At 43.0% G+C, this 24,049-nt stretch overlaps 1 protein-coding gene across 1 annotated transcript; it reads right to left on the bottom strand.

The window, feature by feature from the left end:
- Nucleotides 1-2,699: 2,699 nt before the first annotated feature.
- Nucleotides 2,700-23,340, bottom strand: DNAJC21 (DnaJ heat shock protein family (Hsp40) member C21). The gene is made up of 12 exons (XM_059173763.1): nucleotides 23,062-23,340; nucleotides 17,362-17,455; nucleotides 15,350-15,473; nucleotides 14,937-15,059; nucleotides 14,249-14,553; nucleotides 13,301-13,452; nucleotides 11,236-11,323; nucleotides 8,453-8,611; nucleotides 7,989-8,031; nucleotides 4,821-4,993; nucleotides 3,668-3,743; nucleotides 2,700-3,186 (listed from the first exon to the last, which is right to left on the bottom strand). The coding sequence occupies exons 1-12, from the start codon at nucleotides 23,156-23,158 to the stop codon at nucleotides 3,022-3,024; spliced, it is 1,599 nt and encodes a 532-aa protein (XP_059029746.1). The 5' UTR covers nucleotides 23,159-23,340; the 3' UTR covers nucleotides 2,700-3,021.
- Between the last annotated feature and the right edge of the window lie 709 nt (nucleotides 23,341-24,049).

Below are 24,049 nucleotides of genomic sequence, written 5' to 3'. Positions count from 1 at the left end.
GGTCTTGTGACCAAAAAGTTTGAGAACTGCTCTACTAATGTGTGTCTGTCATTTGCTCCTTGATTTGTAGGAGGTACTTCTTTAAGTCTTCTGGATGCTAATCCTTTTCATTATATAAATATTGCTAACCATTTCTCCCAGGCTGAAGCTTTCTACTTAGGGTGCCTGTTGTCCTACAAAAGCTTTAATTTTGACACAGTCCTGTTCTCTAGTGTACTTCTGCTAAGGATACTGCTCCTGTTTTGAAACCGAAGTCTCACCAGGCTTTCTAGGGAAGCCCAGCTCTGGCACCACTGAACACAGTGCAGAGAGAAGACAGGATTTCCCCTCAGCCTCTCCTGGCAGAGCCCACCTTCCCTGCATCTTCCACAGCTCGGCTTCCTTCAGTCCGATGGCGCTCACAACTGACCCTGAATGAGGCCAGTGTAAAACATGTGCTCACATATTTTAGACTATTCTGTTTTGCTTCAGAAAAATGAAATCAAATGTCTGTGATTCACCAAAAATATTTTACCTTCAGCATAATACATGTTTCTGTTTCCCTCTTCAGAAGTGGATGAGGAAGGACATTCCTGTAAAAACTTAATACACGTTTAATTCAGCATGTACACTTCAGTCTGCAAGTATCTTAACTGAAAAAGACTCAACTCTTTTAAATTCAACATTTTGTATAAAGCTTTCATATTTAAAAAGCACTTTTGTAATACTATTTTGCCCGGGGCACCTGGCTGCTCAGATCCCACGGCTTGGGGTCATGAGTATGAGCGCCATGATGGGTACAGAGATTAATACTGCTGTTTTATCTGCTCTTCTTGATAATCCTCTGTGCTAAACAGAAAAAATACGATGCTGAGAACTGTGTTAGAGATAAGGAGAAAGAAATTCAGAGAAGTTAAACGATTTGTCAGCATTACATATGCACAGGATTACAAATGAGATCTAGCTTTCAGTCACAACTGATGAAGATCCTTTCAAAATATGGTTGAGTGACCCCAATCAATCCGCACATGAAGCAGAAACTAAACACCTGCCTGGTGGGCACAAGGGAAAGCAAGGACATTCCCTGCCTGTCCAGAGGACTTCATAGTTCTTCTGTACAATAATATGTGATCAGTATGCCCTCTTGTTGATAGGTATTCCTATTTTTTTTTTTAAGATTTTATTTATTTATTTGACACAGAGAGAGATCACAAGTAGGCAGAGAGGCAGGCAGAGAGATGGGGGGGGAAGTAGACCCCCTGCTGAGAAGAGAGCCCGATGCAGGGCTCAATCCCAGGATCCTGAGATCATGACCTGAGCCAAAGGCAGAGGCTTAACCCACTGAGCCACCCAGGGGCCCCCAGTACTCCTATTCTTATTACAGCTAATTCACCTAGTTCTAATTAGCAGAGGGTGGCAACTTTTTAGACCAAGCCTGGGAGGAAGAGCCCAAAGAACTGGCTCTATTTCCCCTGAAGGGACAAGAAAGGGACAGGGTGTAGTGCGTGACAATTAGGAGGAATTAGCAAAAGAGAGTAGAGAAACAGAAAGGAAGACAATAAAGAAAACTTATGGGGCGCCTGGGTGGCTCAGTTGGTTAAGCCTCTGCCTCTGCCTCTGCCCAGGGTGTCCTGGGATCGAGCCGCTCTCAGGTTCCCTGCTCAGTGGGGAGCCTGCTTCTCCCACTGTCCCTCCCCCCACTTGTGCTCTCTCTCTCAAAAAATAAAATCTTTTAAAAATACTACTACTATTTCTAAATGAAGAAAAAATTAAAATACAAATGTGTATTTTCAAGTCAATCACACAGTGTGATCCCTATGCTCAGTACTATCCATGAGGCGTTCAGAAAAGTCTTTGCCAAGAGACTCAAGTATTAGAGCCCATAACTAACTGAAGATTCCTTCACTTGAAGGTTCAAGGATATAAGGTGAGAACTTCACTAAACACAGAGTATGTATTTAAAGCCACTGAGTTCAAAGTTGCTCACTCTCAAGACCAAGTGTAAGAATTGCCTATTTAATCCAGCCTCACCCTAAAACTGACTCATCACTGATCCACATTCGTGACCACACTCACTTTCAACTGTTCTGTTTTTCGAGTTAATATTCATCTTTGCTACAGAATAGATGGCATAAATACCAGCCCTATGAAAAAACTTTTATTCAAAAAGTTGTTTTCCATTAAATGATGAAAAAAAAAAAAAAAGTAAAACCTTGTGAAAATAGTGAAGGAAAAAAGCCCAAGGCAGAATATCCTTTGTTAAAGAGTCAGTACAAATTCTGCACCACCCGCCCTTGGTTCCGTCATGCTTTACGGCCGTCACCGTGCCAAGGAGGAAGTGCCACACAGTGATTTGCTTCCACCTCCACAATTTAAATCAGGGCCAAACACCAAAAGATATATCTTATTGAGAATTACCTATAAAATCTCAAATCACCATGGTTATACCTTGAGATATAAGTCTTGAAACATAACCATATATGTTCAATTAATTTCTACCTACCCCTGTCCTGGAGGAAAAAAAATACAGTAATCAACAATAGGTTATTTAGAAATAATTTTAAAAGCAGAGCTGGAGTCATGGTATCAGGTAAGAAAAAAAAACTACGATGATTTTAAAACTGAGTCTTTGACAGATCATGAAACGTTAAAAGAATAAAAAAGCACTGAATCATATAAAAATACTATGTGAAATCCCCAAAATAAAACACAAAGGAGCATTTGTATGTGTTAAAATAATTTAATTCTCCCTGTACATTTCTGTCCATGTGAGCCAACAGAAGTCAAGAACGCATACTTTACAATATGTACCTGTTTTGAAACATTCAAGTCAATCCAGATGGCAAAGTAGAATTCAATCACTAATGAAATGTTTAAAAAATATATATTAAACAAAAAAATGTTTTTACAAGATAAAAAATAATCTTCCACAATGCAATAAATTGCAGATCACTGAAATTTTAACTCTTTAGATGACTTCAGTTCAGTTTTTGGTTTCAAAATCTAGAGACAATCAAAAAGAAAAAAACGTTGGCAGGATTTCTATCTGTTTTTACGTTTCTCTTTCTTGCTTCGACTACTCGTTACACTGTTTAAAGAACATGATGCAGGCGCTCTTGCATGACCTGTGGCTTTTAGATGGTCAAAAAGTTTATTCCGGGATGGAAATTCACTGTGGCAGGTTGCACAGCTGATAAGAACATCACCCTGAAGAGGGGGGAAAAAATATCAGTTAAGAGCAAACGTTATTCCCTGAGAGCAATAATTTAGGTTTTCATGTTGAGATTTAGTATCAAATAATTCCAAATAAATCTTTTTAACAAAATTACCGCCACTCAGGCTCAAAAGAGTGAGAAGTTAAGTCCCATCAACCAAAAGCATCAACGTTAAGATGAGCCACTCCACGGTATGCACTGAGCGGTTTCAGTTTGCAAAGTAACGGAAAACCGAGCAGTAGCTGTTCTGCTGGATCTGGTATTCCCACTGTGCCCTTTTACTTTAAAGAACAACAGGGATAGCAGCACAGATATAAATTCTACATTCATCAAGAAAAACTGTTGACAGATCCACACCTATTTAGTAGGTGCACAAGGGCTCACCAAAGATGGCTTTAGAATCAGAATTAAGAATTTAGATGATATTGCTGAAACTAGGTCCACTGAAAAATGTCAATATGATTTTGACTTACCACTGTCTGTGGTTCAGCAGGTACTTTGACAGATTTTTTCATGTCTTTGGCTTTCTTCCCTTTGGGTTTAGGAGCACTGGAAGATAAATTATAGAGTTCTTACAATCCAGTAATAACGTATCCCTTTTAATTGTTATTTTGCTCCCAAAAAGACTCAAGTGAAAGGCTAATTCATTAATTTTAATGGCCAATCTAATTAATTTTCACATCTCAAATAAATAGCTTTCCTGAGCAACTTTAAAGACCACAGTAGATGTTAAATGTGACACAAAAGCTACGGCATTTACTTACAACTGTTGAAACACAAGCTACAACACCTTACAGGACTGCACATGGCCTTGCGCTCCTTCCCCAAAGCTACAGGCCTACCCCAGGCCTCCATCATGGTGTTTCCTTCAGCTCCTAAACCCCTAAGGGCGCTGCCCTAACCCTTCGCCCCTGCTCCGATGCTAAATGCTGGCAACGCAGACATGCACTTGACTCTGTTGTTTGAACTCCTTCTCGTGGTCCTAGACAGGGAGGCTACTCACTGTTCAGATTTTCCCTCAAGGAATAAGAAATTACTCTCTGCTCTAGAGGAGCAGAGGAGGCCAGAGACCAAGACAGTAAGACATGGCAGGAAGGAGAGGACCAGGAATGCTCTCCCCGCTGAAAGAGGCCTTCCTCTGGCCAGCCACTGTGACCCTATGGGGCACCACCTTCCAGGCTCCTGCCAGCAGGAAGGCTCCAGGCTCTGGATGCAGACCTTGCTGACCTGCAGCGCAGGCCCAACACAGGACAGCCCTGAGCGTGGACACACGGTCCCAGACGCTCCAGGCAAGTGGGATGTGGCCTCATCAGGAGAATTGTTCTTGGATTCCTTGTTTGAGGATTACTGCTCAAGGATAAAATAAGAGCCTCAACAGGATATAAACTGGATCAAAATGACTTTCTGATTTGGGCCATGTTGCTAAAATGTCCGTTAGCACCTTCCTCCGGCATCTTCTTCCCAACGTGCCTTGTCTGTATTACGTTGGGACGTCTGTCTGGATAAATGTACAGGTCACCAACAGACCTGCTTTGCTTCATCAACCATGGGAAAGATGTTATTTGAGATCCGAAAAGATATTCTTTCCACCAACAGTAATTAGAAAACGTCATCAACCTGACTTACTTCTTAGCTTCACTTTTTGGATCATCACAGAGTTCGACAGTCTCAGTGACACTGATACTTTCTTGGTGACTCCCGTCTAATTCTTTGGCACGGTCTTGATTTAAGTTGGTATCTTCTGATTCAACCTTTACTTCTTCTCCAGTTCCATTTTCATTGAAATTATCATCATACTTCTAGTAGTAAAACATGTATGTATTACAAAATAATTACAGGAACAACCCCAGTAATTATACTAAACAATTATAATGTTGGGTACGCTCTGGATGAGGAGATCTTCAGGAAGTAAAAAGAAAAAGCAAATAATAATTTAAAAACACGAATGCTCACTACAGAAACATTAGAGTAGGAAAAAAGTGGAAACAATCTATATGTTCAATAAGTGAATGGTTCAATTATGAAGGGAATTACGAAGCTCTTAAAAATCATGTTTGCAAAGACACTGATTCAATTCTGTAGAACAGTAACCTACAAATTATTAGCTAAAATATAAAAGAAAATTACACATAATGTCTGATTACAATCGAATTCAATACTAAGTAGTATCTATAGGCAGAATGAGGGGTGATATTTATAGTTCTCCATATTTTCCAAATGATCTGCAATGAGCACCTACTACTTTTATAGTTAGGGAAAAAAAAAAGAGCAAATAAGCATTATGAAAAAGGCAAAGCTTGGCCAACATGCCTCCACTATGTGAAGAGTGTTTATTTTTGTTGGTTTGGGTTGGGGCAACATTTTGCTACATTTGCTTTCCCTTCCCTTCCTCCCTCTTCTCTGCACACACACCCCACTCCCAAGCCCAGAAGGATAAAAATAAATAGCAGGCAGATATCATGACGCTTGCCCCTACATCCCCAGAATGCCCTTTGTACTCAAGAATTTAAGGCTGATGTGTGGGCTCCATAATCCATATTCACAACCCAGTAACAACCTCTCCTTGGGGGCCCTGAGAGGTGTGGCAAATCAAGGACCCCGTGCTGTGTGTCGTGGTCATGCCCATTGAATCTCCTTTGTCCTAGAACTCCCACAGCCCTACTTTTTGTCTTTCAGGATTTTGACAATCTGCTGGCTATTCTGTCCCCCAGTTTGGCTTCCTCTGGTTGTCTCCTTATGATTAGATTCAGGCTACACTTAGACCAAAATATCTACTAAGTACAAGATTTATTTTTTTGCAAGTAATTTTGTCTTTGGAATGTTTCTCATGGAGGGTGTTCAGAAGACTGTCCTCAAAAGTGACTTGGACTCCTCCTTTCTGTCAGCCAGGGTCCTCTGTTTACATTCAATTGCAGTTTTCTGGGTTTCCTTTTACCATCTTACTACGTCATGCAAATTATTTTTTCCTGCCCATACAGAAAACTCTGCCAGTCTGAAGTTTGCGGATTCTCTGTGTTTGCTGCCTGCTGCTCTTCAGTCAAGGGGTTCACATCTCCACACTACCCTCCTTTTAAAAAGAACTGAGGAAACGTCAGGAAAAGTGCTACATAAAACCAGATCTGAAGTGGGATTTTCTTCCTGACAGAATCAGAAATCAACAAGAGGTATTACTATAAAGGAATATAGCTTTGGAGGGAAAAAAATGGGGTAGTAAATGAAGCATTTTCATTGGTAAGAAAACACAAATATATTTATTACTGCAACCTATAAGACCTATGCTTCCTTACTCAGGATAGGCTTGGGTTAGGTATAAATCTCTCTTATCTTGTGTTTATTCTAGTGGTTCCCGCACACAAAAATGAGAGAGGAAATGTTCTAAGCTAATGATTATTGAGTCTTTGGGTAGAAGACAGTAAGTATGAGTCATTTTATAAAGAAACACAGAACTTGCTATGTGGTTTTATAATTGAAGCAAAAGTTCCAAGTCACAAATTTTAACAGTGATAAATTCATGTGTCATGTATCATTTTTGGAACAGGAGACAGATAAAAACTACTTTCAAATATATAACCATTTAAATAGATAAGCCAAATCTCAAGTTTTATGAAAAATCAGTAATGTGTTAACTAAATTTTCTTAAAAATATTTTCAGTTGTCAAAAAGAACTGTAACATTTAATACTTAATATAAGCTAATATAATTAGATTATATTAAAGTAGTGCAGAAATCAATTCCACTTCCTTTAGAACCACCAAATATCCTTAGTAAAGAATAGTAAAGGAGAAGCTCGCTGTGTGTTTATACATCTATAGGATTGTCATGCATCTATAAGAACAAAATAACTTTTTATTTAAAAATATTCTTTTTTTTTTAAAGATTTTATTTATTTGACAGAGAGATCACAAGTAGGCAGAAAGAAAGAGAGAGAGGGAGAGGGAAGCAGGCTCCCTGCTGAGCAGAGAGCCCAATGGGGGCTCCATCCCAGGACCGAGATCATGACCTGAGCTGAAGGCAGAGGCTTACCCACTGAGTCACCCAGGTGCCCCAATTTAAAAATATTCTTTATTTTATTCATTTATTTGACAGACAGAGATCACAACCAGGCAGAGAGGCAGGCAGAGAGAGAGAGGAGGAAGCAGGCTCCCCGCGGAGCAGAGAGCCCGATGTGGGGCTCTATCCCAGGACCCTGGGATCATAAACTGAGCCGAAGGCAGAGGCTTTAACCCACTGAGCCACCCAGGCGCCCCCCAATTTAAAAATATTCTTAAGAGATTGGATTTAGATGCCAGTGTGACATATTTAAGCTACTTACATTTCTGAGTAATATTAAGAAACATTTTTTTCAAGAATCATAAATATTACACATTTCTAGTCAAATGTTCCTTTTGCAAAATTTCATTTATGTTGTTGGCAAAAAAACCCTAGATGTACAAAAATCAACCCTCAGATTTTCATATATTTCTGATTTTAACTCTTGTCTTAGAGATTTAAAGACCCAGTCATCATATGTGTCCAGATTTTTAATATGATCACTCAGTTAGTATCAGGGAATTCATTCCACTTGCAATATTTGAAGATACACCGACAACAGTAATTAAGTAAATTAGCCACATACATATTAATAGAGGAAAGTGATGAAAAAAAGAAAATTGTTTTCAACTTCCTTCAATGTTTTATAATCAACATAAAATATAGAGTGAAAATCCCTCTCTTTAATATGAACTATACTAAAACAACAAAAGCAGTCCAACTTTATGTTTGATATTTAATGTTAATAAAACTTTTTCAACATACCTGTGCTGGTTTCTGTTTCTTTTTCTTCTGTTTTTTAGAAAGCCTAAGAATAAATATAAATAAAAATATCAAATATTTAACTGTGACTACTTACTAAGTTAAAAAAAAAATACTAAAACACTACTGATACAGAGAGAAGTAAAATTTTAAAAGTAGTTAATAGCATAAGGTCTTAAAAAGAAAATATTCTCATTATTGTTAGAAAATTAGAACAGTGGTTCCATTGATAGTAATTAGCCTATCAATTCCCTTGGTATAAAACTGCTTTTAATACAATCATAATATATTCTGTAAAATTATACTTGACATCATGTTTTTACCCGTTTCGATATTGTAAATTCCCTTACATAGGAAAAAATGTGGAAAATATTAGCATAACAGAATAACTTCTTAGATAAAACAGCATTTAAATGCAATCTCATCTCTAATGTGATAAGTAAGTCTAGAAGAATTTTTAGAAGTACTTTTGTTTTGGTGCATCTTCTATTTCCTCCTCAGAATTGGCGTTCAATGGATTTTCATCAGTTTGAGGTCCTGAAAAATTTTCTTCCTCCTCTTCCAGCTGTTGTTTTAACAAGGCAACCATTTCCCGATGCTTTTTTGATTTTTCATGATTCCTCATGCTGGAAAAACAATCGGACGTTAGTAACCACAACAGGACTCACATGTGCCCAACTACGTGGCTGAATAAATGCAACCATGGTAAAATTTATTTTTCCCAATAAGGAAGCAAATGTTGGGGGGATGCTACAAAGAGAAGCAGAAGAACGCTGTCAGGACCTCTCAGGCAGGAGGACACAGCCAGCCCACGCCTGAGCTCTTCTTCCCTCTGTCCCAGCACGCTCCCTTCCGTCCGTCCTTTTATCTACATATATGCTTCCAATCTTGCTTTTTTTTTTTTTTCAAATTCTCTATTATCTTAAAGTTCAAGTCTTCTCCACTGTTTCCTCTTAATCACTGAGTATTAGCCTAACACATGCATGTTCCAGGCTGCAATGTGGGCTCTGGAAGATCCCGAGAATTTATAAGACAGCATTCTAACTTGAAGAGAAGACCACTTGGGTTTATGACGTGAGGGTCTCAGGTACCAGAGTAGTTTACCCCCTTTTGCTTTTTTCAATAACTGTCTTTCGCCTTTATAATAGGGCTCTCCCTTCTCACTCGCATCATCCTAAATGTGAATTCAGACACATCTACACCCCTCTGCCTAAAACTCTCCGAGCCATGCCTCTTTCAGGGCATCTGTGGGCCATGAAGTAACATTCCACAAAATAGGGTTGACAAGACAGAAGTACCAGAGTCAGTGGATGAACAAGAAAGTAGGAAACTTATATCTGTACTATCAACCTTAACTCAGCTGTTCAGACTTGGGTTTTCTAGCTTCAGTTGCTACTTTTCCCTCCCACTAAAATCCTCCTTCATACCATGGTTTCTTAGAGAAACAGGAACATGGTGTGCCAGAAAATAAGTGCTCAAAAAAATGACTGGGACTTGTCAAAAGGACACAGGAGCCACCTTGAAAGAACTCTCACTAATCATATCTGGAAAAGTTTGAGCATGAAAAGTACAATAAGAAATCATAGAACACTGAAAAACTTCACAAATTCATACTGGTAATAGCTAGACAGAGGCGAGGCTCTTATTGATGGAAGAAGGCCTACTGAGGACTAATAACGGAGAAGGAGCACTGGTTCTAGAAAAGCCCCGCTTTGGAACCATTATGTGACAAGTGGGATAAGCTGAAATCATCAATGAATGCCAAATCTAGGACACTGATGAGGAGCAAGGCACTTGTCTAACTTGAAAGTGTCTCCCCACAGATTAAATGGACTATAAAGTAAAATCTGTTGCAATGGAAAAAAACACTAACTCTACAGTGGAAAAATGAGAAGACGTCCTGGCTGGGTGATCAAAACTCTCACCACCAAGGAAGGGCAGACAGACGTCATATGCTTCCAGAACTGAAGGCCCGAAAGCAGCACCGCATGTTGACACGGTAGCCAGCCAGACACAGAATCCAATCATGAGGAGACCGACACTCAAGATGATAAGTACTCCCCGAAAAAAAAAAACGTTCTGAAGGGCCTGTACTCTGGAGTAACAACGGCACAGACAAGGGAACTGATCCAGATTGAACAAGACCAAATAAATGAACACAACCTCTGATCCTAGACCGGATCCTGACTGGAGTGGAGGAGAAACTGGACAGGACCTCGAGACAGAAGTGGAATACAGGTGGTGAAGGAGAAGAAAGGACCACAGCCTGGTTATAAGTCTCCTGAAGCTGACAGCTGTCCTGCGACCATCTAACAGAATGGCTTTCTTCTTTAGGACTATATACAGAAGTAATTAAGACGTAGACAAGCATTATGTATGTAATCTACTCTCAAATTATTCCGGGAAGAACTGTGTGGAGCAGGGGAGGTGAGGGGAGGGAGAGGGGGTGAACACAAATAGGGCAAAACACCAGCCACAGGTGAATTGGGTGCTTTATTCTATCCTTGCAACGTCATTACAAGTCTGACATTATTTTTAAATAAAAAAATCAATTTTAAATCTCCTTCACTGTTGCTTTTGTTTTCCCGTTTCTAACTCTTCTGCCCTTGCCACTTCTCTTACTACTCAACAGCTTTTCCCCTCGGGGCTCCACACCAAGGCCTTTCACGCCTCCCACACCCCCACTTGCACCCTCCAGTCTCCCCTCTCCTTCCCTGCATGTGTTTTGTTTCTTTGTCCCTTGCTGAGTCTAGTTTTGTTGCTGTCCTGTTCTTTCTCCTCTTCATAAGTACTTAAATATTTCTCTCTTCCTCGTTTCCAAAAGGCAAAGTCCCTCTGCTTCAGCAAATGTAATTCAGGCAGGACACATTTGAAGTTCCTAAGCTGCAATGGGACACTGGCCTGCTTGGGAGTGTGACAGCTGGAATGGAGTCTGCCACCAACAGCAGAGACTCGCTTTGGTCTAGCCTCCTCGTCTGTGACTGTGCCTTCATCGCAATAAGCAGTGACATGGAGACGCGTCCATGTTTTAAGAAGCAGCTCTCACGGAGGACTGCCAGTGTGCACGAGAATCAGTGCCGTGTGCTTAACCACTGGCACAAATCCTACGTCCTCCTCTCGGGGAAAGAAATCCCCCAAGAGAACAGAGAGGAGGGCTGGTGAACCCCTGCTATGAGCACTTCCCTTTTAGGACTTGCAGTGTTCTGGTTCACCTCCGAAGAAAAGGGGAGTTCAAAGATCTTAAACTTACGCCTTTTCTGTCTTGAAAGATTTGTCACACGCTGGGCAGTAAAGGCCGTCGTACAGCTCAGCATCCTCAGCTTCTTCACTGTCTTTGCCTACGAGAAGGAAGCCAACAGTAAAAACCCGACAATAAGAACCCAAATCTGAAATGTGTTAGCAAATTACATGTCTTTAGTAACAAACAAATTTCGCACACAACGTAGAAATTGTATTTCCTTACAAAAACCAAATAAGGTTACCAGGGTTTGAGCTGACCTTTCAAAAGCAGTCCTGAATTATAAAGGTAGGCTTCCAAATCACTACTTTATCTTTGCAGTTCTTCTCCTAAGTCTACTGAGAAGACTCAAAGTCTCTCAAAGTTCTCAGTGTGAGCTAAGTCCAGAAAATCAGATGCCACTTTCACAGTTCTACCACAAAGCAGCTTTTTCAACAGATTTTTCAGTTGACCCCTTGAGCAAGATTCGATGCAAACACATTTGTAACTGTAATCTACTCTTAAATGCTTAAATAAACATAGCCTGAAATACTCCATCATTATTTGACAGGGTGGTCACAAAAGAACCTATTATATATAAACTTTAACATGCCTTTACACCCTTGTTTTTTAAATAAGCTTGGGACTTTGTTACAATGAAATAATTACTATCAATATAGTCCACAAAATCTAAGCAACTAAAATGCTGAACTGAAAGTCCTTGTAAAATCCCATCTGTCTTCTTAAGAAATAAACAGGTAAACTGCCATAGAGATCAATAAAAGGGATCATGCAATTAGATTAATAAGGATCCCAAGCTATCTCTTCTAGTCTACATTTTGGTTCTTTGTAAGTCACATTAACATAATTTCGAAAGACACTTTCTCACTGAAATTACAAATGATCAAAACTCATTCTACCTAGTATTAATGTTTAATAAATGGTATTAGTATGCAATTACCTGTACCCTTCCATTATATATAAACACTTCATCAAATAGTTAATAAAGAATGTTAGCTTTGAAGTCAAAATCTGGATCTAAAAATGGTCATATGGCAGGTCTACATGCCAAAGCTTCTCAGAGTCATATTTTCCTCTTCAGTAAAAGGAAATTAATTCTATGAGCAAAATATAAATTTACGGGGTATTGTGTGAGGGGCGAGCAAGCTCTTTCTTGAATGTGAAAGCACTTCATAAATTTTATATAAAACTCTAATTATGTCACCTCATGTTTCCAGAATGCATTATAATTTTCAAGACTTTCACACATACTACTTCTAAAAATTTCATTTCATAATCATTTTGAGTAAATAAAAGTCCACCATTCTATCATTCGCCAACTAGTCTACAGCCACACATTTATAGATAAGGTGAACTGATCCTTCCACATTATCCCTCACGCGACAGCTAGAGACTACGCGGAAGGTCAGGTTATTCTCCACAATGCCTACTCCTCCGTGTTCAGGTAGTCACAGGCCTTGTGCTCTCACAAGAGACGCACAGAAAGGACACTTCCCAGCACAGTGGGAGGAAACTCTCAGAAATGAGAGGAAGAATTTATATACACCACACAGACTCCTGTACAATATCAGCTTTTCTGGAAAAAGCTATAGAAACTTGACCTCCTGGGCTTCATCACAGGTTTTTAAGTAACCAACAGTCAATATACCCACCGGCCAACTTATTTATGCAGGCAGAAGCCCAGACTCTTTAAAGCACGCTCAGAAAAGAGGTTATTAATCAGATAAACTCTTATTTCTTATTCTGATCATCTAGGGTTTAATCAACATCAATGGACTACCTTTGCTTGGCCTATAAATATTGTTTTTCATTTTAATTGTCTGCCACATTTCAAAACCGGAAGACGTCCCATAAAAATCCAGATTTCCAGCTCTGCTTAGAAGGCAAACGGACAGGAACACCCTGGCAACACAGTCCTGGCAGCAGTGGAGGAAGCGAGGGAGCACAGGAGTCCCCAGGATGCAGCCACGTCCCTGCCCCCCACGCGCCACCCCTGCCTGCCACCTGCAAGCATCCTGAGTGCATGACATCGGAGCACGGCATTCCCTTTCTCAAGTTTCCCAATGAAGGTAGTTACCATCGTGCCCATCTTTGAGCTCAGATTCCTCCATCTCATCTTCATCTGATCCATCTCCAAACTCCTTCTCATAGCGCGCCTCCATCTCCTTGAGCTCCTTCTCCAGGTCGGCCACGGTCATCCAGCTCTGCTCTTTGTACTGCTCGGCCAGTCTAGACACACAGCACAGCCCCACTGACGCCGGTCCTGCTTACCCCGCAGGCCTCCAGCCCGGCCCTGGAGAACTGCTCCCCCTGCACTGTCAGGGCGGAGTTCAAGTGGGGGCCAGTGGCTTATCTGTCATGTGGGTGGTTTTAACCCCCCTATTAGAAAACTAGGTTTTGAAACCTAGACCTCCTAGCAAGTTAGTAAAAAGTCTTGAGGCATTTTTAAGTCCTAAGTGGCAAGTAGAGTGCCAATTTTCCGAAAATGAAGGGTGGGTGAGTAGAATTTAGAAGAAGTGAATCATCTTTAAAAGAATGCTACAGTGCTCTGGACACAATGCTTTTACACTAACTCCGAGAGACAAAGCTTTAAAGGCATAAAAATGAACCAAAGCCCTGGAGTGTGCCATCAAAGAGGAGGGACCGCGAGGTGGGGCACAGTGGGCACACTGCACGCCATCTCGGGCCGAAGCCCACGTCTGCCACTTCCCAGCTCTGGGATCTTGGGCCTGCCTGCCTGGCTTCCTCAGAAGGACGAGGAAAAAAGCCAGAACTTACTTCACAGAACTGCTAGGACAAAAGTGCTTGGAACAGGGCCTCGTCCAGAGGAGATCAATGGGCGGTCATTATTATTATGTCTCAGAAGAGTCTGGAAAGGATCTCAAGTATTGAGGGCCTCTGAAGGCAAACATGCAGTGCAAGGGTGGCTGATGAAGCCAGAACACGGGGGGTTGCCCCCCCGTCAGGCCCGGTCCCAGGGCCCCACACCTCTTCAGAGCCAGGGGCCCGGCCGCGCCTCCCGTACTTGGCCTGCTTCAGCTTCTGCTGCCGCCTCATCTCCTCCGCCTTCCTGGCCTTCTCGGCGTTCTGCTCCTCCACGAGCTTCCGGTGCGCCTGCACCCTCCTGTCTCTCTTGCGGATGAACGCGACCAGCTGGCGCACCAGCTCGTTCTTCTCCTTCCTCGCTTTGTCGCGAATCTTTTTGTTTTCTTTTTCCATGGCTCGTTTCTCCCAGCGGTTCGAAGCTTGTCGCGTATCATATTCTTCCTTCCATGCAAAGTTCTTCTGAGTGCAGAAACTCTGCCAATAGGCATAGAAAGGATGGACGACCTAGAGACCAAGAAAACCAGTAACATGCTGAGGTTTAAGATTCTTTTTCTCCAGCAAGGCAGCAAATTATCAGTGATGCAACACATCTCTGTTTTCACACACATCACATCACTACTCATCAACGGAAAAGACAGTCCTTCAGGGCTTTACAGAATGAATCGCCCTCAAGAACAAACCGAGTGGGGCGCTGAATGGGGTGGGACCTGGAAAAGTAAAGGAGACCACTCCGAGGGCGCCACAAGCCCCTCCAGGAAGGGAGACTGGGGCAGGGTTGGTTACAGTGCGGGACCAAGAACCAGGGTCCACTCTCCTCAAATTAAAAAATGGGGAGAAAACACACTGGTAAATGCAAATTATAAAATGGCAATGCAATTTTCTTCTACCGTATCATAGTCGCTCTGGGAGTCTCCGAAAGTGGGGAAAGCCTCCATCTCCTCTTCTAACACAGATTCTAGCTCCTCCTTCGCAATCATCTCAAATACGTTACGATAAACTGTATAAAAGCCCTAAAAAACATCAGTAGGAAAACAAATTCTTAATACTTTTATACGCTGATCACAGAATACAATTTTAAAACGTACATGAAAAACTTTAATGTTAAAGAATTACAGGCCCAAGCTCTGTCATGACAGAACATGCAGGTTTCTGAAAACTGCAGTTTTCTTATGCCAGCAGTTTAAATACAAAGGCAGTATTTTTTCAGTTTTCGAACATTGCTTTCACCAATAATAACATGATTTCTCTTTGTGTTTGAAAGTCTCGTGCTTGATAGGAAATTAAGAGTGAGTTCATTTACCTTTTCATCATCTCCATAACCAGAGTAACAGGTCACAGTGAAGTAGTGAAGCAAATCTAAGCTGTCGTCCTGATATTCCCCATCAAGCCCACCTTTAAGGAGAGCCTCTCTATGATTATCATACCTAAACAAACAAATTAGCGTCATTAGTGATCGCTGAATAAATGAGAATTCAGAAGGACTCTTGAATCTGAAACAGCCAAAATATTATTAGACATTTTAATATGTCCAACCCACACTCAAATTTTTTTAAAATATCAACCTGAAAAGACTTGATAATCCTTCACAGAGCTGATTAAAACTATGACTGCAACTTCAAGGATGAGGCAGGCACTGTACACTACTCGCCCACATGAACAGTGAACTTAACAAGCCAGGGAATTTCCATGACTCCTCCAGAAAGGTAGCTGCATTTTTACAGGTAAGAAATACTACTGAATTGGTCAGCATGGGACTTAATCTACTCCACAGACTAAGATTATATATTTGTGATCAGATTTACCAACAAACACCAAAACTGGTCTTCCTAGGTTTATATAAACAATCTACAAGTTTCACATACACACAATTACTCCCTGTAATAACTCTGTAACGTCAGTTCTTACCCCAAAGATGTAATGGGAAACTGACTCTCAGCGATACTAAATAATTTATCCATAATCACAAACCCGGTAAGCAGCAGAGCTAGAATTCCAAACGAGGCCTCCTCCTGCACTAGAAGGACCATACTCCTAGTAACTGTGCAGTCTGCCCTGCAGGCAACACGAGAGTCAACAGCAGGGCCTTCACACAAAAGGACAAGAGAGCCCTTCGAACAAGAAGGCCACTTGAGATCTGGAGAAGGGCACAGAGCCAAGGGAGGCAGGAAAGAATTTCAAAGTTCCTAAAGGAAAGCAAAAGCATTCCTAAGTGCAGATCTCCAAATTTTTCAGGAGGAGAAAAATGTAGGATTCTCTCTCTGATTTTCACCTAAAGGACAATTTTTAAAGATTTTTTTTTTTTCTTACAGCCTTTCTCGCTTGAGAGCCTGCCGTGTTTTATGCTGTTTGACACACACAAGACTCGAGCAGCAGCCCTGCATACCCACCTGCTCTTTGTAACAGCAGGCTCTTGCACAGACATGTCAGGGCTCAAAACTTACTCCTTGGTAGCAAAAAGTTCATCAAGAATCTGAAAACTCGGAGTGCCCAGGTGGCTCAGTGGGTCCTGGGATCAAGCCCCGAATCGGGCTCTCTGCTCAGCGGAGAGCCTGCTCCCCCCACCCCCGCCTGCTTCTCTGCCTACCTGTGATCTCTCTTAATCAAATAAATAAATAAAATCTTCAAAAAAAATCTGAGAACTTAAATTTAGACATAGAAATTTTTGTCTGGGGGTGACTGGGTGGCTTAGTCCTTTAAGCATCTGCCCTTGGCTCAGGTCATGATACCAGGGTCCCAGAATCAAGCCCCTCATCGGGCTCTTTGCTCAGCAGGGAGTTGGCTTCTTGCTTTGCCCCTTCCCCTGCTCATGCTCTCTCTCTCTAATAAATAAAATCTTTTTTAAAAAAAGAATTTTTTGTCTGAAATTGCTACTAAATTATCAGGTCATCATACCTAAAAGTATCTGTCATAGACATAGAAGCTTAACTCCATTTCTTCATATAAAGTAGTTCTTGGGTAAATCCTGCAATTCTAGCTCTGAAACACTGTTTTAAGGGTACGTCAGCATTCCTAACCATGTAAACTTGTCATACACCAAAGAGATCCCGTTTAATAAGAAGTTACTTCCCAAGGGTCAAGGTTCAATCTATCTAATATTGCCAAGCTTTATTCTACCTCCTCTAAAATGAAATAATTGGAGTATTCACCTCTAAGCTTTCTTCCAACTCTAATACTGCATTTTCTATAACGAATAGGGGACAGATGCCTCAGAACACACCGAAACATTTGACAAATATCCACTTTTTAAAATTTTCTATTGATAATTCTTCCCGACAAAATACACTACGGTAGGAGGGACGGCGTGATGCTCACCATGCTCGTTCCTGAGGGTCACTCAACACGTCATAGGCTGCTTGGATTAATTTAAATTGTTCAGCTGCTTCTGCGGCATTATCCAGATTTTTATCTGTTAAAATAAAGTTCCAGATAGTCAGTCTTCAAACAAGTAGAGGACAGAATCTAAAAGGGACCTCTTCCGCCACAAATGCCATAAATAGATGAGGAGTTCGCAAAACAAAGAAAAACAATCAGGAAAAAGCAAAGAGGTCCTAGTGAGAGTTGATAATAAGGATATGCGAGAAGTATCTACTTGAGAAGAAACTGTATGCTTTCCCCTAAGCCTTGGTGCGTCACTGAGTACTCAATCTGGATATCCACAAACGGAAAACCTTGAGTAGCACACATTTTATTTTTTGAAAAAGCAAAATATATATGTAAAATCAGTCATGGAAGGAATGTTATTATTTAGTACAGACTTTATGTTTTTTCTTTCTTATCAACACACACCCCACAATCTTGTAAAGCTTTAAAAATATATACTAATTATTTTTCTTGTAACTATGAATTCAGAGAGCATCAGGCAGCTTCTAAGATGGCCTCCAAGGCTCCCCACCTGCTGGCATTCACACCCTGTGGAGCCCCCTCACAGGTCACCAGGGTTGGTCTGTGTGGCCAACAGCAAGGCAGCAAAAATGGTGATGGCACGCTAAGTTACTTCTGAGATTAGTTTATAGAAGGCTGCAGTTTCCACCTCGGGCTCTCGCTCTCTTGGATTGCTCTGGGAGTAGCCAGCTGCCACTGCGAGAAGACACTCGGGTGGCCCACATGGAGAACGGAGGCCTCTGGCCCACAGCCAGCAAGGAAACAGGCCTGATACGATGGGAGGGAGACTGAAAAGCGGGTTTTCCCAATGAGGATACCACCTCACGAGAAACCCTGGGCCAAAACCACCCAGCTAAGCCATCCCCACCCTCTGTCCTCAGAAACTGAGTCCATATAATGGATGTCTGCTGTGTTTATTGTTTTCAGTCCTAAGTGTTTGGTAATTTGTTACGTAGCAATAGATAACTACTATACTCAGAAAGTGAAATATTTTCGGACCACTCTGGAGCATACCAAAATTCTGTAAGCTACAACTCAGTATTTGCCCTCTAAGAGGCCAGAGGAAAAATAGGCCAGAAACATACTTCCTAGGAATAACTTTGCAGCCTTAGAACAAGACCCTCGAGGGCATCCTGCCGCCTCTTTCTAGGTACCATCATGCGGGATGTCCAGTCCTTCAGGGAGTTTTCTGTTCAACCACTATCACGGACAATACTTGCTCAAGTGCAGTCATTGGCCATAGCCCTTCTTTGCTGAGATGCTTTCACAGAAAAAGCTTTCGATATTATTTTAGAATCATGGTAACTCTAACTTGAAAAAACCGTCCACCCCCGCAGCCTAGCTGTAAGTGGCAAGCGACCGAATGCCGGTCTAAATGCCCTTCCGCAGTGCAGCCCCTCTGAAGACGGCCAATGGTTATCTCCGAGTCCTCCTTCTCCCGGGACTAAATACTCCCATCTCTCATGGCACGTCGTAATCCTCTACTTCAAATACAGCCAAAGACTGTAGGCACCAATAATCAAGAAGCCAACCATTCACAGTCTCTCTCCCCCTCCTGGGCCACAGGCCGCCCTGGACAGTAAGTGAGGGCCCACCTGAGAGGTGCTGGGGAGAACTGCTCCATGGTGGCTCACCTGCCTGTCTCTGCACCACAACATGGGACAGCAAGAAACTTTTCCCTCTGAGGCTTAATCGCTTACACTAGGTGCAAGCACTCAAGCCTCGGGATCAGGAAAATGGAGCAGGTCTTTGAGGGCTTCGTCAAGAGTTGGAGCTACCAAGACGGGTGTCCCCTGGATTTCTTGCTAGGTATGAAAAACAAAACTCTTCACTTGAGTTACTGTCGCCACCTTCCTGTCACATGCAGCTCTGAACACAGCCAGCTAAGCCTTCAAGGTAAGAATCATGATTTCTGTATCTTTCATGATTCAAAAATACTCATGATTTCTACATCTTCATCAAACCATTCATAAACTTTCTGTCATAAACAAAACAGCACAGTCCCAATTAAAGAAGAATGGCAGAAAACGCCAGCAAATAAATCTTCCCACATAAATCAAAAAAGGTGACTGGGGGAGGTACGTGGGTGGTTCTTCTTCACCTTTTAATCAGTTCTGTACTTCGTTGTCCTGTTTCTTCCCACACCCTTCCTTCCTCCCCCAAAGAAGCTTGGAGAAGGCTCAAGCTTTGAAACACAGAAAGTCCATCAATGTACCCGCTGAAAAGATCTCGCCTCTTACTTACTAACACGTCTTTAAGTCTTTAATTTTTTTCAGTCTGTCATATGACTTATTTCACTTAAATATACCTGAACTGGCTGACTATAATGTTAACCTGAGATCTAAGCACATAAATGCAGTAAGTTCAAAAGCAATAATAAAGAAAAAGCCCATATTTATTATCAGCCACACCCAAAGGCCGCAGGTACTGCAAAGCCAGTCATCAAAGTTTAAGAGGCATTCTCACACTACTCTCTGAGCTTTTCTCTCCATTCACTCACACTCTTCTACTCCCTCCCAAACTTTTTTACACCACCTTCTGGAAAATTCCATGGACTGAGCCTTTTAAGTCCTGCCTTGACTGAAACCAGGCTCCCCGAGAACACGGCTTCCCTGCAGGACTTCCTTCTTGGGCTCCTTCAGTCACAGCCCTCATGCGGCAGGGCTGGTGCTAGAGCTGGCATCCTCCTGGCTGCTGGTCCTTTCCTCATCCCCAAGGGCACACTAGCATTGCATCCAGATTCAAACCACTGGCCAACCCCACCTTCTTCCCCTTCTTACTGTCCACATATCACTCAACCACTCCCCCTTAACTTACTAAGAATTCCAGCCCTTGGCTCAGAGTTTCCATTCCCGGGTCTTATGGTCACCATGGGTGACTTCAATGTACTCTGACCTCCCGGTCGCCCTCCTCCCAAACTGCCTGCTCTAATCTGCTCTCTCCAAACTTGACAAACACAAACCTACCTTTTCCCCTGCTTCCCACTGCCCTTAGGTTAAAATCAATCTACCTCGTTCGGTTGACCCCAACCTCTAAGACCTGGCTGCTGCTTACCTGGCCATACCCTGCTCTTTGCCCTTCCTGTACTCTGCCATGCTTTGTCTGGCCTTCCTCCCCCTGTATTCCCTGCTTTCTGGCTTTCAGTCTCGCCCTAGAGGTCACTTCTTCAGGGATACACATCTGTCCCACCACACAGAAACCCAGTCCAGGTCAGGCACGTATGCTCATAAGCCTTCAGACCACCCTTCTCTTGCCAGACTGAAACTGTCTGTTTCCCTGGGACTCCCTGATGACTCTACCTGCCTGCAGAGCAAGGACCATTCCAGCCTCATTCACACAGTCAAGTGCTCGCAGCAGTCATCAAATAAAAGCCTTCCCCTCAAGAGGAGTGATCTCACTAGGAAGTAACATTGACCCTACTGAAAACTATTTTCAGTTGCTCAATTTAAAACAAAACAAAACAAAACAAAAAAACAAAAACACAAAGAAATACCTTTAACAATGAAAAATGAACAGCCTTTCTTCTTGAAGTACAAATTATTCTTTGAAGCAAAGCCCAAATGTTAACCTCAGAAACACCTAACACAGGACCTTACACAGAGATTGAATTGAACATCTGCTGACTGACAGACTTAAATTAACAAGTCAGCACGGCAAAATATATCAAAATCATGTGTTACCTGGAAAGTATGTATCCTTTAAATGTATAGGCATGTTCAAACAAAAGATATTTAGGATGCTATGATTATGATGACATTCAGAGAAAACACTTTGTTTCTAACCGGTTTGGTTTCAAAATACTTAACTGATGTTTTAGTAACTTTTGCCTACTTTTTTCTTCCTTCTCTGCACTGATTTCCAGTTAATCACCAAGTCTGATCATTTCTCCTTCACAGCATCTCTTCTACCAGGCCTTGCCCTTCCCTCCCACTAACCCCCATCCTGGTGTGAGCCCTTCCTTGCCATAGTGGATGCTACCTGACTTCTGTCCCCGTCCCTCTTCAATGCACTCAGACACCCTCACAGCACCGCCTCAAGACAGCTTAATAAAACCAGCTTCAACCCTCTCTTACTGGAAAAAACAAATTTCACAGTCCTTAGCCTACCATTCAAGACCCTTTATGATCTAATCTAAAAACTACACTCAAATACATATTATCATCAAAATTATATATGCATTTGGTCACAAGCATTAATCCTCTTCCTCACACTTTTCCAGCCCAGAAGAGTCAAGAAATTCCCAACTTTGTTCTAATTCCTAACTCAATTTCTGATGAATGTTTACCTTGCTTCTTCCTTTCCAATATATATATTTGTTTAGTTCCTCTGTTGGTAATCGCTACCATTTTAAGTAACAAACCCATACCTTTATTTCTTGTTCCACCAACTACAGACATTACCTTTTGACTTTGGGTCGTAGGCCCTTCCTTCAGCTCTTCTCTCAAACCATATTTTCAGATTTCCAATAAATACTGCCGTCAGTCAAACCGTCCCCTGGACCACCTTTTGTCCACCATGATGCTCTTCCGTCTACTCTTCAGCTCACTTTTCCCAATTCCATTTCCCTAAGATCCAGCTAAAAATCTAGGATCTTCTGCCAAAGAGAAACCTCACTGCTTCTCATGACATAGTGAGAACTCCCTCCCCTGGCTTCCTGGGGCATTTATTACTTGTTCTGTTAATCCAACTACCAATTATGTATGTTGTGCTATTTTGTTTGCGCTTGTGTTGAACTTTCCATGGTTTACAGCATGTTTTCCAAGGGATATCTTAGCATTTCAGAATCTTACTATGGTGACTTGCATATACTGGAGATTCTAGAAACAATTGATTGTTATTGATTAGTGCTAATATGTAAACCTCTTACAAACTCAGAAAGCTGATATTCAACTACAGCCTTAGTTTCCCAGTCTGAAAGATCAGATTACTTCATAGAAGTCACACAGGCCTGAACTACAACAAATCAAACATCCAAAGGAAGCATACTTCTAAGTATACATACGAACTTCACTAGGGAAGACACCTAATTAAAACTCTCCATCTGCAAAACATCTGAAGTGGAGTACAGGGTCCGTATTTCAACAGCTTACTGGGAAAGGGCGGGGAGCACGGCTATATAAGACAGTTTACCAGCTTCTTTGCCTTAATTTCAATAAAGGGCCATAAATTACACTTGGGTAGCTGGGATTCCGTGATGAAGTTAGGGTAGCTGAGCGGCAGAAACTCAAGCAAGGGCCAAACTCGAGAGCCCAGGTCTCCGGCTCCGGCTCCTGTCTGCTTAGGGGTGGGAGGAGCCGCTGAAGTCGCTAGAATGTGTCCTCCCCAGCAAGTGCCACTGCGGGTAGCGCCGGGGTTGGTGGGTGGGCCGGGGGGACGTCTGGGAAGGGACGGGCTGCCCGGGGCTCTAGGGAAGCCTGGGGTGAGCGATGCGGGCGGGAAGGACGCCCGGCGGGAAGAGCACTGCGCAGAGGCACCTGGCCGGGGACCCGAACGGGGCTCCCAGGGCGAGGCGAGTCACAGGGCGGGCGGGTTGAGACTGGCCAGGGTCCCGGAGTTATTCCGGGAAGAGGGGGGCGAAGGGTGGCGGGGGCCCGGCTTTTGCAAGGGCTGCGACGGTTGCGGAGTAGTTACCCGGGTGCCATTTCAGGGCCAGCTTCCGATAGGCCTTCTTGAGCTCCTCCTCGCTGGCGTCGCGCCGCACCCCCAGCGCTTCGTAGTGACACTTCATCGCCCGGCCGGGCAAGGGGCTGGGGCCGGGGCCCGGGGCGGGGCCGGGGCCCGGGCCCGGGCCGAAGGGGTGGCGGCGGCGCTGCTGGTCCTCTTCGGCAGCGGGAGTCCGGCGCCCACACCCGGCCAGCCAGCGAGCGCGGCGGCGGCGGCAGCGGCGCGGGGTGGCGGAAGCGCGCGGCGGCGACAGGCGGCGCGGGCTGCGGCACGCGGGCGCGCGGAGGGGGCGGTGCCGGAGGCCGCGGCTTCTCATGGGCTGGGGGAGGGCTCGGTTCCGGAAAAAGCGGCGCGGGAGGAAGGCGGGGCCTCGGTGGGTGGGGGGCGGGGCCGCGGCGGGATGAAGGCGGGGCCCCGACAGGTGGGAGGCGGGGCCACGGCGGGAGTCATTGTGAGGGGCACAGTAGCCGTCTGTGTAAGGAGCACTAACTGGGCTGGCCACCGGAGGGCTGATAGGAGTCTGATAGAAGGTTCCGGAAAGCACCGTGTCTTCTGAAGACGATTTCTCAGTGGACCCCCGTTTTTCCGGGTGAGGCGACTTAGGCTCGAAGTAGTCGAGTGTTTTGCTCTGGCCTCCCCAACTGACCAATGGCAGGATTCAGGTGAACCAAATGCAGGATTTAACTTCAATTCTCTTCAGCTGCCACTTATCGCGATCTCTAATACTGCTCATTCTGACTAATAGGCAATGAAGTGACAGTAAATAGGATGCCTTAAAGTGGAAAATTTTGAGAGACCATCAACATATTTAAAAATAACATACCAAATGTTTTACCACCAGTATGAATAAAATTGTGCTGACCCATCCACTAACACTTTCTGGCTTCTAAGCCTGCATTTCCTAGATTGTTAAGAATGCTGTTAGGGTATAGTATTTAACCAGTTTTTGTTGATC

Source organism: Mustela lutreola, chromosome 5 (assembly GCF_030435805.1).
Source record: "Mustela lutreola isolate mMusLut2 chromosome 5, mMusLut2.pri, whole genome shotgun sequence".
Lineage (NCBI taxonomy): Eukaryota > Metazoa > Chordata > Mammalia > Carnivora > Mustelidae > Mustela > Mustela lutreola.
Note: the sequence above shows the minus strand (reverse complement) of the source record. Positions and strands in the feature narration are given on the sequence as shown.